This window comes from Cygnus olor, chromosome 1, assembly GCF_009769625.2.
Source record: "Cygnus olor isolate bCygOlo1 chromosome 1, bCygOlo1.pri.v2, whole genome shotgun sequence".
NCBI lineage: Eukaryota > Metazoa > Chordata > Aves > Anseriformes > Anatidae > Cygnus > Cygnus olor.
Window position 1 is genome coordinate 7,337,205 of NC_049169.1, and position 13,716 is coordinate 7,350,920.

The window sequence follows — 13,716 nt, forward strand, 5'->3', positions numbered from 1 at the left end:
AGTGTCTCATGCTAAATGAGTATGCGGAGCAGCTCAGGCTGCAGAGCTCCTTTTATGTTCTAGCCCTCTTTGCTAATAGCTATAGGTGCATACTTCATGTGCTGACACTTAAAGCAGACAGTGGTTAATCTGTTGGCCTGTTAAGTCATCAGCCAGGAATGAAAATTGGAGACACCAAAAAGGCCCATTTACACGCCCTCTGCATTAATTTTGGTTCTGGTACCGTGCTCTGTTCCCTGTGCTTGTGCCACGCTGCGGCTCCCCTTGCCCAGCACCAGCAATCGGAGTGCAGAGGATGGGATGCAGCAGGAGAGACCTGTGTCGACTCCTGCCTCATTGCACGGAAGCCACAACCCTGGAGGTGAACGTGATTCCTGAAAGATGGGAATTCCAGCTAGCAAAGCTGTGGATGCTGCTTAACCTGGGTCTCGTCCCTCTCTCCTCCACACTGGTTGTTCTGTACTGTGAAGCTGCTTGCTTCTTTTCCCTCTGCCCATCCACTTTTCTCAGCATTTTTAAGAGGGTAGCTCACTGAACTCCTGGAAGACCATGAGATATTTGCTCATTCCTGTGCTTCACCTTCTCCAGGTACAAAAACCTAAGTGATCTGCTTTCGAATACATTGGGCTCCAGCTGTTTTCCAGGCTATACATCCTGGGAACCTCTGCAAACCACTATGTGCTCCAGCATCAACATAGAGAAGGAAAGTCCTGACAAGACCATAAAAGAAGCAGCCAGCTCAATATATTTTGCAAATGGCTTCACCCTGAAATGTCCCGTGGACTTTAGCTTGCCAGGGAAGCGCAGATTTGCACAAAAAGGCTGTTGCAGCTCCTCTTGGCCTGGAGTGATGCGGTTCTTTGTCCCAAGTGTGAGGTGAGAGCAGTGACCAAACCCCGTGCTGCATTTTTCCCCTCCTCGCCCACAACAACCAGGGAATTTCCCCACTCCTGAGCTCAAGCCCAGCTCTGTGAGTGCTCCGTGATCCAGGAGTGACACCTTGGCTCTTCGAGGTACCTCGCTGGGTGTGATAACACCATCCATCACTATTTGTGGGGCTTCTTTCCTCTCGGGCTCTTTCATCTCAGGCTCTTGAACCATTTTGGGACTAGCAATCCCTCCAGCCATCCCACTGGCTTGTCAGCAGCCCACGAAGGCATGATTTGGCTGTGAAAGCTGGCACGGAGTTTCCTTACTGCACCCCTCCAGCGCTTTGTTCAATGCCACCGCGATGGGACCCCTCGTCGCAGACCTCTCTGCTTGCTTCACTGGTGACAGCAGATCACACCCACTGGTGTAAAGAACAGCCGCACAAATTGCAACGAAAATGGAAGCGATGCCTGCATGGCTTTGACCCAGTTGGAGAATCTGTGTGTGGGCATTACCGTAGCTATTGCTCCTTGATCCAAATTAGGTACAAATCTTACACTGACAGCATCCATCATTTTTGCATAGTACCCATCACGCCGTCTAAATGCTTCCCAAAATTAGACAAGGCAATGCTGCCAGCGTCAACACATCCAAAACGTGGCTCAAGCCAACACGTTTTTAGAATACTGATTTTCTTTCCCCTCAGGTGGCTGAATGCAAAGGAAAAACAACTTTGCCCCTTTTCTAAACACAGCCCACTTCTACAAATATATTCCCAGTTAAGCAGAAAACGGGAATAATGTTATGGGACCCGAGAGCCAGACTGCTATTAAGATGTGTGCGTAATGGATGGCTTAGCTCAGAGCTGTGCGCTAAGTAGCAGAGCCCCATTAGTTCCCTTCCTCAAGCAAAGGTCACTTTTCACACGAGTAAATCTTCCGACTGGACAGAAGTTTCTCATATCTCTAAAGAGACTCCGAGGAGCTCAGCCCCCCCACGGGCAATTTATTACACCTTCCTCCTGGTGAACAGAGCAAGGGGCCACCCCGAGGCGGCTGCAATAAATTGTCTGCAGGGAGCCTTGTCTTCCAGCACAAACAAGGGCTGAGCGGCCGTATTTATATGCTACGTCTGGGTGGGAGGAGGAGGGTCGCAGGGTTGCCGGCTTTTGAGATCTCCCCCCTTTGCTTGCACGCAGCTGGTGCACGCCGACCAGCCTGATGAGTGCTGCGCAAAGAGATCTGGGTTCTGGCACTGCTTCGCCAGGGTTTTTACACAGAGCGGCTCATGGGAAGCCCTGAAAGCAGCCTGGTTGGGCTGGGGCGTTATGCAGATTTAATGTTCTGATTTTTGCTGTTGTTTTTACGGTATCCCAGCAGTGCATGGAGCTGGAGAAATGCAGGTGAGTGGGAGATGGCTCTTTGTCTCCTCTCATATGTACCATAAACTACCTGGGAGCTTGGAGTTACCATCTCCGTGCTGGTAAAGACAGCAGGTGAGGGAGATTGCTCAGAGGACGGAGCTCAAAGAGATGAGAGCAAGCCACAGGGATGAGGACGGAGCCCCACAAGGTGCTGAACGTCTCAGGGCAGTTCTCTGAACTCTCCTGGGATGATGAAGTCCCATGGCAAAGTGGGGTCCAGCACTGCCCTCCTTGCAGAGGAGCAAGGTGGTGGAGTGCCACAAACCCCTCTCTGGTGGGGAAGACCCCGGGTGGAGAAGCACAGCCCGTTACATGTGAGACAAATAAATTGCTCTGGTTAATTTAATGAGGTTCTGTTTGTCTCTTCCTGCCCCAGCAGGCTGCTGTCATCACCACCCCCTAATCTAATTTCTTGGAGACAGGCGAAGCCGACTGGAAGTGAATGGCACACACAACCGTGGCGTACCGGGATCATCGTGTGAGTGGCTTGGGCAAACTAAATGGCATGCTGTGAAACTACACCCTGATTGTGTCTTCTGGCCAGTGGGGGAGGCAGCAATGTATTTCTGCAGCAAGTTATCAGGGCTGTCTAGCCCTATGAACAATCAATACTAGCAGCTACCATCTTTCTTCCTTCCAGGGTTGGTTGTTTCCAAGTGATCTAGAGCTCCTTTTATTTTTCTTTTCTAATGGAACACTGTTTTAAAAATGGGTATAAAGGAGTGTGAAAAACTAAAATATCTTAAGGCCTCATTAGCAGCTGAAATCTGGTCCAATTCCATTCAGGTAGCCAGGCAAAGCTCTGTATCTATACTGATCTACAGGGAATGTCTTCTCAACCCTGGCTGGGCCAACTGGCTTTGAAATAATCCAAATTTATAGGCTGCAGTTGATGCACACAGAGGGGATTGATCAGGTGAAAAGAGGAAGCTACAGTGTATGTCCTACATCTGAGCAGGGGTCTGAGATGAGAGGAAGGAGGTAGCTATTTCAGACTGCAACTTACTGAATTCCAAAGTAGTCATCGAGAATCAGGTCAGATGAATTGTTCCTGAAAAGTGCCTGTTTCTTTCCAGTGATTGCACAGAGAGGCTGCGGTAATTGGTCCTGACACAGAGCAGTCTACGTGGAAAACATCTCAGGTTTGGTGTGGTGAGTCCCATCTCAGACGTGTGTCCCACCTGGCTGAGACCAGGGCCACAACTGGTGCACACCCAGCTACGTTCCTTCACGGTGACAGCAGTGACAAGCGTGAGCTTTGCACCCTGTGTTTCAGTGCTGGCCTCCTATTTAAGGCCGCTCTGTTCTGTAGTCACTGTGGTAACCTGGCAGAGGGTCTGGCCTCGATATTGAGCCCTGAGCCCCTACAGCTCTCCTGCTGACTTCAGCCTAGCCGGTGCATATGGACATGTGCCAGACCTTGCTGGACACAGACATTCCTCTGGGGGAATGCCGCAGGGCCATAGAGACAAACCCTGCCCCACAGCGTATTTGAGTATTGAGGATGTATTTCTTTTTTTTTTTTTCAGTGCCTTTCTATAAGAAAAGCCTTTCCACGTGAGAGATGCTCTGATTCAGCGTGACGACTTCTGCAGCGTGCCATCACTGTTTGACTGGTGGAGCTGCCCTGAGAACGGGTATGCTCATTCCTGGGAGAAGATCCACCAGTGAAGTGAATGTTATTTGCTGAGCTTGTTCATATAAATTAACAGCATGACAAACACCCAGAAGATAAAGAGATCAGGCTCATGCTGGTGGTTCCCTAGCTAAGGATTGCTAATCCCACAAGGCCATTGTTTGAGGATGAGAATTCACCGCAAAGCTGGGCCAGCTTTGCTTTCCATGAACAAACAGCCTGTCTGTGCTCTGGTCCTCTCTCACTTCAGGGATTTACACAAAGGGAGTGACTTTGCCTTTTTTTTTCCTGCCTATGTGAATGAGAGCAGAATGCTCCCTTCCCTGCTGAAAGCAGAACGGCATTTATCCGAGCCCCTGCCAGCTCTGTTTTCCTCTGACCTCCTCACTGCCTTGCTCTCCACACTTTCGTTAGGTTCCTGCCTTTCGCTGTGCAGCTCGTGTTGTGAGGTACGGCTTCACTGTCCTCTTCTGGTCTCAAAACACCTCTGTAAAAACAGCCAAGCAATCCTTCCTTCCTTCCCCTCTGTCCTTCACTTCTCCTGGACTTCAGCCGTGACGCTCATCTGGCTCGGTTTATCTGCGCTGTAAACCCTCGGAGGCAGGGAATGAGTTTCACCCACAACCAAGTGACCAGTGCTTTAGGAAGCCACCCAAGAAGCGACTTCAAAGATGGGAACTAACATCGCTCCCATCCCGTTGCCAGATGTCCCACCTCCCCTGCGAGACATGGGACGCTCCCTCTTACTGTCGTGCATGGCTTTAACGCTATACAAGTGGATGTCTAGCAAAGAGTCTCATAAAATAATATTGCACAAGAATTGCCACGGGGCTGTTCACAGCTGCCCAAGCAATTTTGATCTCTTCCTAGATACCTATGTTGTTCTCAGTGGAAAGCTCCAGAGACAACCTAAAGACAGAGGCTTCAGTTAGTTCTGCAAGTGTCCAAGGACGGTAACCATTCCCACTATACTAATGCTAAGGACGTCCTTATAAAATCCTCTTTCTTTGATTTTTGGTCTCTGATTACAGAAGAGAGTAACGACATGGGACACCAGTGCTCAACAACGTCAAACCCCGAGGAAATGTAGGACAAGAGACAAAGCTTCAGCAGTGCTGCAGAGATTTAAATAAGGGAGGAGAATTTCATGCTGTAAAGCTTGTGAAACTTCCTATTTGCTGCATCGTTCTTCCAAGAAACCTTTGCTTAAAAAGGCAAGCTTCCCGAAGTGTAAACGTACATTTAGAGCGATCTAAAAACCGCAGCATCTCTGGTGGGCACGTTGCCCATCAATAGTGCCTCAGGCAAGTTAAGGGTAAAAACACTTTGATAGTCACATAAAAGGTGAAAATGGTTCCTCCATAGGTTCCCCTCTTCACAAACTACCATTTGCTGTTCTCGCCTCAAGCTTCACGTCTTCAGTTGTTACCCAGTGTGGTTGATTTGTACGTTTACTCAGAGGAGAGGGAAAAATCCTCATGATCACTACATACTGGTACAGTAAACAGACTTCTCTGTAATGAACATCTGGCACAGCCAGTTACTTGTGTTACTACCCCTGCCAGTTGGGACCCCCAGCACCAGCCTAGCTTTTTCTGATGCAATTCTTGAGAGGCATACTGCAAGAAATGTACCTGCAAACAGAGGGAGCCCTTTACCAACTATACAGTGGGTGCCCTGGGCACCCAGTTCCTCAAAAATTTGCACATTTGTAGCTATTTAAGGAACAGCATTAGTTATCTCTGCTTTCCACTCAAGGTGGCAGAGGAAAGGAAGGATTATGTTTATGGATATGGGTGGCTCTGGAAGCCCCTGTGCACCCTTGGACTACCAAAATACAGCCCTGCCTATGGGTAGGTCTCTTCACAACCTTTCCTTCAGCCCTCGCATTAGTTCCCAAGCCAGAACTCACACCGCTGGGTAACAGATATGTGGGGTCTTGCCAACTTCTGCCAGCTGGCTGGAGTCAGTTTCTCCTCCAATTGCTAGCAGCTCAGCTCAGATTTGTGGATGGACATGGGAACTTGTTACATTCTGGGAAGCTTTTTCAGTGTCTTTTTAGCATCTGACATCCACATGGGAACTAAAATCACAGTAAGTTAATGCCCATTCCTAACTCATGAGGCATCTGGCCTTCCAGTCCATTCCAAAAAGTGTGACAATCCGGTCATTACTATCAAAAATAAGAATATACGTCCAAACTTGGTGTGCTTTTCACACACTCTCTTCTCAGCCACCAAATGCTGACTTTTCCCCTATGGATTTCCCCTATGGATTATGATTCCGGAACAGGAGAGTTCACTCATTTACTAACTGTTGAATGGATCCATACTTCTAAAATGTCTCTTGGCTAAGATCCTGCTAGAATGACTTGTCTCCACTCTGCTGCCAACTCTCATAAAACAATACAGATGGCAATATTTATGCTCGTTGAGTGGTCTTTGAAATGAATGGCTCTTTCACTGGCTCCACTCCTGAAATCTGCACTTAGCTCTTGCTCAGTCAGAGATTTCCCTGCTTTCCACGGGATCCCTGCCCCAGCATGGACTCCTCAATTTGGCCCCTAGGTAAGATGCTTGATAATTGAGTGCCTGTGGGTTTTGTTTGTTTTGTTTTGTTTATTTGTTTGAATTTGCCAAACAGTCTCATATTTTGGCAGAAAAGCACCAACGGTTTTGTGTGGTTCTAAACACAGGTGGGTCTGGATTGCATGCACTGGATATATTCAGCTCTGGATCTATCTTTGTGGTTTGAAGTACCCAAAACGTAATAGAGCAACCTCTTCTCGTGGCAGACAGCAGACCAGTTCTGGAGTCTTGGGGCTCTGTGCAGCCTTGATCTGTCCTAAGTTAAATCCACCACTAAAGATGGGGACGTAACAGAACAAAGAGGCTCATCTCTTGAGAATCCTCCCTTGTAATTGAAGTTAAATGAATGACAATCACCGTGCGGGGAAAAAAGCTGCACTCAGGGGAAGAAACTCAAAAGTAAGTCTTCATTTTTTATGGGTACTATGAAATGAATGAGAGTGATGTCAGATGTAATATAACACTGGAGTGGAAAGGCTAACAGAACACGACACAGTAACACTGCACTGGCTAGCTCTAGACATGAACTGTGCATTAAAAGTAAGTCAACCCCCCTGACTTAATTTCGTACATATGCCATCCCAACCCCCAGCCTCTCTCTGGTTGTTTTAGAGCTGCAAGAGCAAATTTGTCTTCTCAGAAAGTATCTCCCTTGGAGGCAAACATTCTGCGTACACAAGAGCACTGACTGCTTTCTAACATCTCCTAACAGTTGCTGCAAAATTCCTAAGGTGAAGAAAAATTCTCCCAAAGTGGTAAAATCTTCATTAAAATCTTTCTACTCTGGTCCAGTCCAGTCTATGAATATGTTATATGCACATGCAGAAGCCAACCGGTTGCCAGAAAATGCCACCATTTGATATTTGCAGATAATCCATTGCACCACGGCGTGGTTGAGCCCAGAAGGTAAATACAAGTTATACTGGGATTAATTTAGGCCCTGACACAATGCACAGTCCGGGCGCAATCCAGGAGAAATGGATGGATGGCCAGCAAGGAAGAGAGTGCTCTCCATCCAGGTGGCTGGTTCAGGCTGCTTGTCCTGGCAGAAAGAGGTCTTTGTTCTGCAGCCCTGCCCAGCTTGGGCTTTCCAGGAGTCTCCAAACCCCATAAATAAAAATGTAGATCTGTGAAAGCCATAACATCCGATCTGCCCCTCATACCAGGTTTCCCTCTGTGCAGATAGTGGTGTCAGTGCGGATACTACTAATTTATGCTTGTGTCAGAGGAGTTTTCAGGGATGAGGAGCTCACAAGCAACCTCCAGAAACACGTTTGCTTGTCCACAGGGGCTTCTACAGTGTGAGCAATGGATAACCCTGCTTCTTGGCTCCTAGGGAATAGCTGTAATTCATGGGAAAGGTTTGCTGTCACGCACTTACCTGACACAAAAGTACAAAACAACAGGTCCTGACTTTTTGGGGAAGTCATGTTCCAGCACCCTGCGGTCCAGCTGAAGCCAGTTCAAGTGTCCCCTGGCAAGAGAAGAGAGAGAGTTGTGAGCCCGGCGCTTGCATCTCGCCGCAGCGAGGTCAGAGGTGGTACAAAAGATGAAGCGAAGTGCCTGCTGTTTGCCCTTGGCCACTGCGTACTATTTGAGAAACGCACAGCAAATGTTTGAGGAGCGGGGGCGATATCAGCCTGGCAACATTTCAGTCTGGGAATCGAGCAGCTAAAGTTCAATGTGTCAGGGGGCAAGCTGGCAGCCCCAAATGTTATGAGCTTCACCTTTTTTATTGCAACCCCCTGGAACAATTGTATCATTGAAAGTCTGTCAAGATTTTCATTAGAAATCCTTATTGTTAAGAGTTTCCACAAGGCCTGCAATATTTCACCCAAGGCTAAGCCTGACTGTTTACAGCCTCAGACAGTTTATTTACCACCCACATGCTTGCAGTAGCCTCTCTAGGTTTGCCCAGCCTTTGCTTTTCCTCCTTCAGAGAGCTCCTGAAAAACAGCTGCTCTGTGAAATGTTCCAGCCCCAATTACCACACGCTGCTCTTCTCGAATCTCGATGGTACCTGTCGTTGTTATTTTCTCCTGCAATTTACCCATTTGTGCCTTGCAGCTGGAAGCTTTCTTGGGCAGCAGCTCTGTTCTTTGTCACATTCCACGCATCGTAAAGGGCTGTGCACATGTGAGCAGCATTTTATAAATACCATTATTTGTCTTACGGGGGCACATCTCACTCCCCAGCTGAGAAAAAGGACCCGTTAAATTAGGGGCTGTGGAAATACATAGGGTGAAATTCAGGTTTCCCCTGAAGTCAGCAGGAATTTTGCTGCTGCACAAAGTGATGCAAGGGCTGCATCCTGTGATCATTTTGCTATTGATTTCAGGCAGACCAGATTTCACCCAGAGGGAGAGGCAGCCCGTGCCTTCAGCACTCTGCTGTCTAGACAAGCAAGGAGAGAGAGAATTGGAGCGATTTTTTTTTTTTTTGGGGGGGGGGTGGGAGGGGGGAATCATGCAGCAAATAAAGCAGGAAATGGTTTTCAGATGTCCTGAGCTCTATTCCAGTGTCTATTCACCAGCTCAAGCTAATCCTCAAGATTAATTCTTCACGCCACCAAAAAAGAAGAAGAAGAAAAAAGCTTGGTTTGAAAAAAAAAAAAAGTGTTAATTTAAGTTCTAGGGTTGCCACAAGCCTCAACAATGTACTCTGTCAGCAAACACACTTGGCTTTCACAAGTGCCTGCCCATTACTCCTTAGCAGCGCATGTACTTGGGGCAACTGAGAAACTCCCTTGGCAATTAAGCAACAACAGCTCTTTAGCAATTTAACCAGATTTGTAGCTCCCTCTCCTTTCTAGAAAAATAAATAAAGGGGAAAGTAGCAATTTCAGGATGCTTTGAATCGCCTGGGTTCAATCTGAATTTCCAGACAGCTGCCCTGGCTTGCGTCAATGCAGACAAGGGTGGGCAGAGCGGGGATCTAGCAGCCCAGGCAGCTCCGGGCTGTCCTGGAGACCAGCTGGGACATCGCCTGTGCCTGCCTTGGCTCAGCATCGTGCTTTGCACTGTCTGAGATGTTCAAATTGGCTGGTGAACTCCACTCGTCACACCAGCGAGTTCAGGATCAGACATTTAGTAGTGATAGGACAAGTGGTAACGGCTTTAAAGTAAAAAAGGGTAGGTTTAGATTAGATATTAGGAGGAAATTCTTCACTGTAAGGGCGGTGAGGCCCTGGCCCAGGCTGCCCAGAGGAGCTGTGGCTGCCCCATCCCTGGCAGTGCCCAAGGCCAGGCTGGATGGGGCTTTGGGCAGCCTGGGCTGGTGGGAGGTGTCCCTGCCCATGGCAGGGGGTGGCACTGGGGGGGCTTTGAGGTCCCTTCCAGCACAAAACATTCCGGGATTTTATGATTTATAAGGAGACTATCTCACCTCAATTTTTGTCATGTAGCAGTCTGGCATTGTCTACACTTTTGCATCTACTTTGCTTGGTCCATTTTTCCTTCCCCATGTCTCAAGTAGCTATGAGTGAGATATGTAGCACTGGGGACTATCCAAACTTATCCTAGACTTCTTTCAGTGTACACAAAAGTATCAAAACCTTTCTTGTCCCCTTGCTTTATATACTTATAAATAATATAGTTTCATAAAGTTTATCTCCGGGATATTTTTAACTTTTAGTAGGTTTTTTCTCTAGATAAATCTTATAAATATTTTATATATATATATATATTTTTTTTCCCTCTAGGTAAAAGGCAGCTTGAGCAGTGTATGAGGCGCACACAAACCTGCTAGCAGCTTGGCTACTGAAAAGCTGTACCAATGCCATGATGCAGATTTGCACTCCCAGCTAATCAATGCATACGTCTCTGCTGACAGCAAGTCTGCCCAGCCTGGGACAGTGCCGCACAAAGATGCTGCCCAGGATCGGGGTGAGGATGGCCCTGTTAATGGGGCTGGGTGTATGGGCTGGCTGCCCTTGTTCTCATCTGGCTGTGTAGTAGGTTAGAAGGTGTGACGGGGGCTCCCTCTCTCTTCTCTAATGGGATGTGGTCACCCAGAGCTCCTGTGGGATCCCCGCATTGTGTCCTGTTGTTCAGCACAGACGTATCTTAGCAAGGCATGGGTTTTAGAGGACAGATGCTCTGGGCTGTCAGAAAAGCAGCCCCACCAGAAGATTCTCAGCCTGGGCACTGAAAAAGTCGGCATTTTCTGCTGCATCCCTCTTCTTGAAATCCAGACTTTTTCCTACTTACTACTTTTTTTTTTTTTTTTTTTTTTTTTTTTTTGTTGGCCTGAACTCCCATTATGTTTCTTTTAAGGGGAATCAGAAAGGCTGAAATTAACCGTGAAGGCCATAGCATGCACGGGGCTTGAAACTAGACACACTCCCCCTTTCCTAGCCACATTTATCCATGTAGGCCAGAGTGTGAAACACTGTCAGAGCAAGGAAAAGCCACTCTAAGCCTGGCATCTTATCCTGAACCTGTCCATCTTCATTTGTGCCTCCAAAGCAGCAGCCACCAGTGGCTGCCGGTGCTACACACTAGTTCCAAGACCGATTTGTTGACAAAGGACTTACTGCCTGCATCTATGTTTATTCAACAGGAAGGTCTGGGTTTGCCAAACACGTACAATGAGGTGTTGAGAAGCTACGGTGCACAAAACAATAAACAATTTCAAGGTATTTCAAATTTTAAAGACTTGCTCTTTTCATTCTCACTGCCTTTTACCTTGGGAAACTGATTGATACAATCAATACAAAAAGAATATCTGTATGTATGTGTGCATACCAGGTTACACGTGCATGTTACACACATCATGGGTGCGGATAACACTCATGTTAAGTGTCCACTGAGTTTTGGGTTGAAGAGTTTCATTACTCTCATCTGCATGGAGCTTAAATCCAAAGCTCCTTCAGAGGAGGAAGGTCACAAGTCGCTGCCAGGAGCTAACCGCTCACTGTACTCAGTTTCCACTTACAAGCTTTCATCGCTGAGGGCTTCTACGCTGCAGGTTGTCACCTAACTCTTTGTTTTCTAGCATTCATGTGTGGCACGTACAGAACAGCAGCAGTGAGCAGTCCCTGGCATCCGCCTGTGAACGTGGTTTATCGCGGAGCTGAGCTCCAATGCTGTCACACCACAAAACGCTTTGCTCTGGAAGCTGTCTTGCTGTCTTCAGCAGAACTATTCATGGAGCACAATCCCATGTAGAACAGAGAAGAGTATGGGCATACAACCCTAGGCATGTAGTAATCCCGACGGTATTCGTGGACCAATTTAGGCAGCTTGCACTGGGATCCCATTCATACATGCTTATGTCTAGCTGGATTTCCTTTACAGTTCAATTTAGAGACACAAAGTAGCTTTTGTTTCATTATCTCCATTGATTTGTTCATTTAGGTATTTACATCAGTGTGTTCATAATAATGGTGCAAACAGTTTTGGGTGACCTATGGGGCGGCTGAATATTGGAAACCAGCTCATTTTTCTCTGTTGGTTGTGCTCATCTTGGCAGTTAAACTGGTGTGTCAATAACAAAAACATCATTGCTTTTAGAAAGAGAAACTCGGTCCATTTAGGTTACAGACTGAGTATGGATTTTGGTGCCCAGTGTCCGCATTGTCATTTGTAAGCAGCAGTTTCTGTTTTCTTTTATCAGGGCTTTCAGAAAAGAGTGGTGCATCAGTGAGTACTTTGCCTCCAGGTGGATCTGTTTATACAGTTTTCCTGGTTAATGTCCAGTTTTCTGAGAAGTGGATCCACATTGATTTGTGTTATGAAGATACTTGGACCAATAGACCAACTCACGCCCCTTCAGTGTCAGACTCACTGAACTGAATGGACGCTGAGACAGACCAAATCAACTAACAGAAGCCATAAATGCTATTTTACATTTTCGTCAATCACTGCAGAAACAAACGAACAAAAAACCCTACCCATAAGCTCACAGATTTTCTCACTTAAGGTCTTCAGCCTTCAACAGAAATATTTTTGAAAGGGTTGCAAAGCTCAGGGAGATATATGAGTCCCTAGTTCTGGCTCTGATGCATGGCTGGGGGGTGCAAATAGGTTTTTCCTTCAGTTCCTGGAGATGAGATTATTCCCAAGAAGCCTGGTGCCCTGCTCTCCCTCTTATACTCTTCTCTTGCTGTTCACTGGGCCGTAGGATCTTGGGCTGAGTAAGGGCTCTGTCATTCCCTTAGCATGTTACTGCAGTCTCTAACACAACTGTAACACAAACAATTAGGGCCCAGTCCCTTGCAGTTTTTATCTTTTATATTATGAAGCTAAAGAAGCTTCTCTGCGGGTTCTGCTCTGATGAAGGCAGGACAGGCATCAGCAAAAGGATTGGGACCAGCTTTTGTCTGGGTGGACGGAGAGAGGGAGCAGTGGGATGCAAAAATTGGTAGTTATCCATGGAGCAGGTGACGCCTGTCTAAGGACAAGCAAAGGATATGGAAAACTCGTGTGTGGCCCCAGACAGAAGGGGAATCCTGACCACTTTCTCTCCTTGAACGCTGTAAGGGCTGGTGTTAAGGGAGAGAGCAGCTAGTGGAGATTCATACTCAGCTGAACCCATTCCCCATTCCTTTTCACTCTTAATCAACCAATGTATAGATCTGCTGGCTTCCCATGAAGCTTGGCCCCACGTGCTATACAAGGACACCCTTTTGACCTGTGCTCTCCCTCAGTTAATGGCTCACGCCGTAAAGCGTTCCTATGATCACTAAAAAAGGAGGCGTTATTTTTTCCTCCGTAATAGCCTGACAATCTAATTTTAGTCACACTGAGCGCAGTAATGACCCTATATTATCACAAGAAACTATTAAGTCGCCAACGCAAAGGTTGTTCCTATTGATTTTCTTCTCAGGTTGTCATGATAGAGCGCAACTAATGAATGGAAATCCCCAGTCCAAATCATTTCTAAATAAATTACTCTTATAGAGCTTTTACTCTTAAATAGAAGAATTGATTTAATACTTTAGTGGCTTTTCTTCCTCCTAAACTTGCAATTTAGCCAACCCCAGACCACATTTATGAACCCAGCCTGTCCTGTTTTAGCTGCTTATGGGCACCTTTCAAGGAAGGCACATGAAAGCTCAGCAGAACGGTATCAGCAGAGGGAAGGAAACCCCTGAGGGCCTGTGTCACAGAATTAACGGCTTGCTCTTTGCATTTCTGGCCTGTATCAGTTATAAGGCTGCGTTCGGTGCTCTGCAAACACATGATAAGAAACTGTTT

At 47.0% G+C, this 13,716-nt stretch overlaps 1 protein-coding gene across 9 annotated transcripts in view; it reads right to left on the reverse strand.

Annotated features, from left to right (window-relative positions):
- Positions 1–13,716, reverse strand: part of FRMD4A (FERM domain containing 4A) — a 359,570-nt gene that overhangs the window by 82,081 nt on the left and 263,773 nt on the right. For all 9 annotated transcript variants that reach the window (XM_040547746.1, XM_040547697.1, XM_040547738.1 and 6 more), the window contains exon 4: positions 7,899–7,991. In XM_040547746.1, the coding sequence (XP_040403680.1) occupies positions 7,899–7,991 (93 nt within the window). The remainder of the gene's footprint in view (positions 1–7,898; positions 7,992–13,716) is intronic.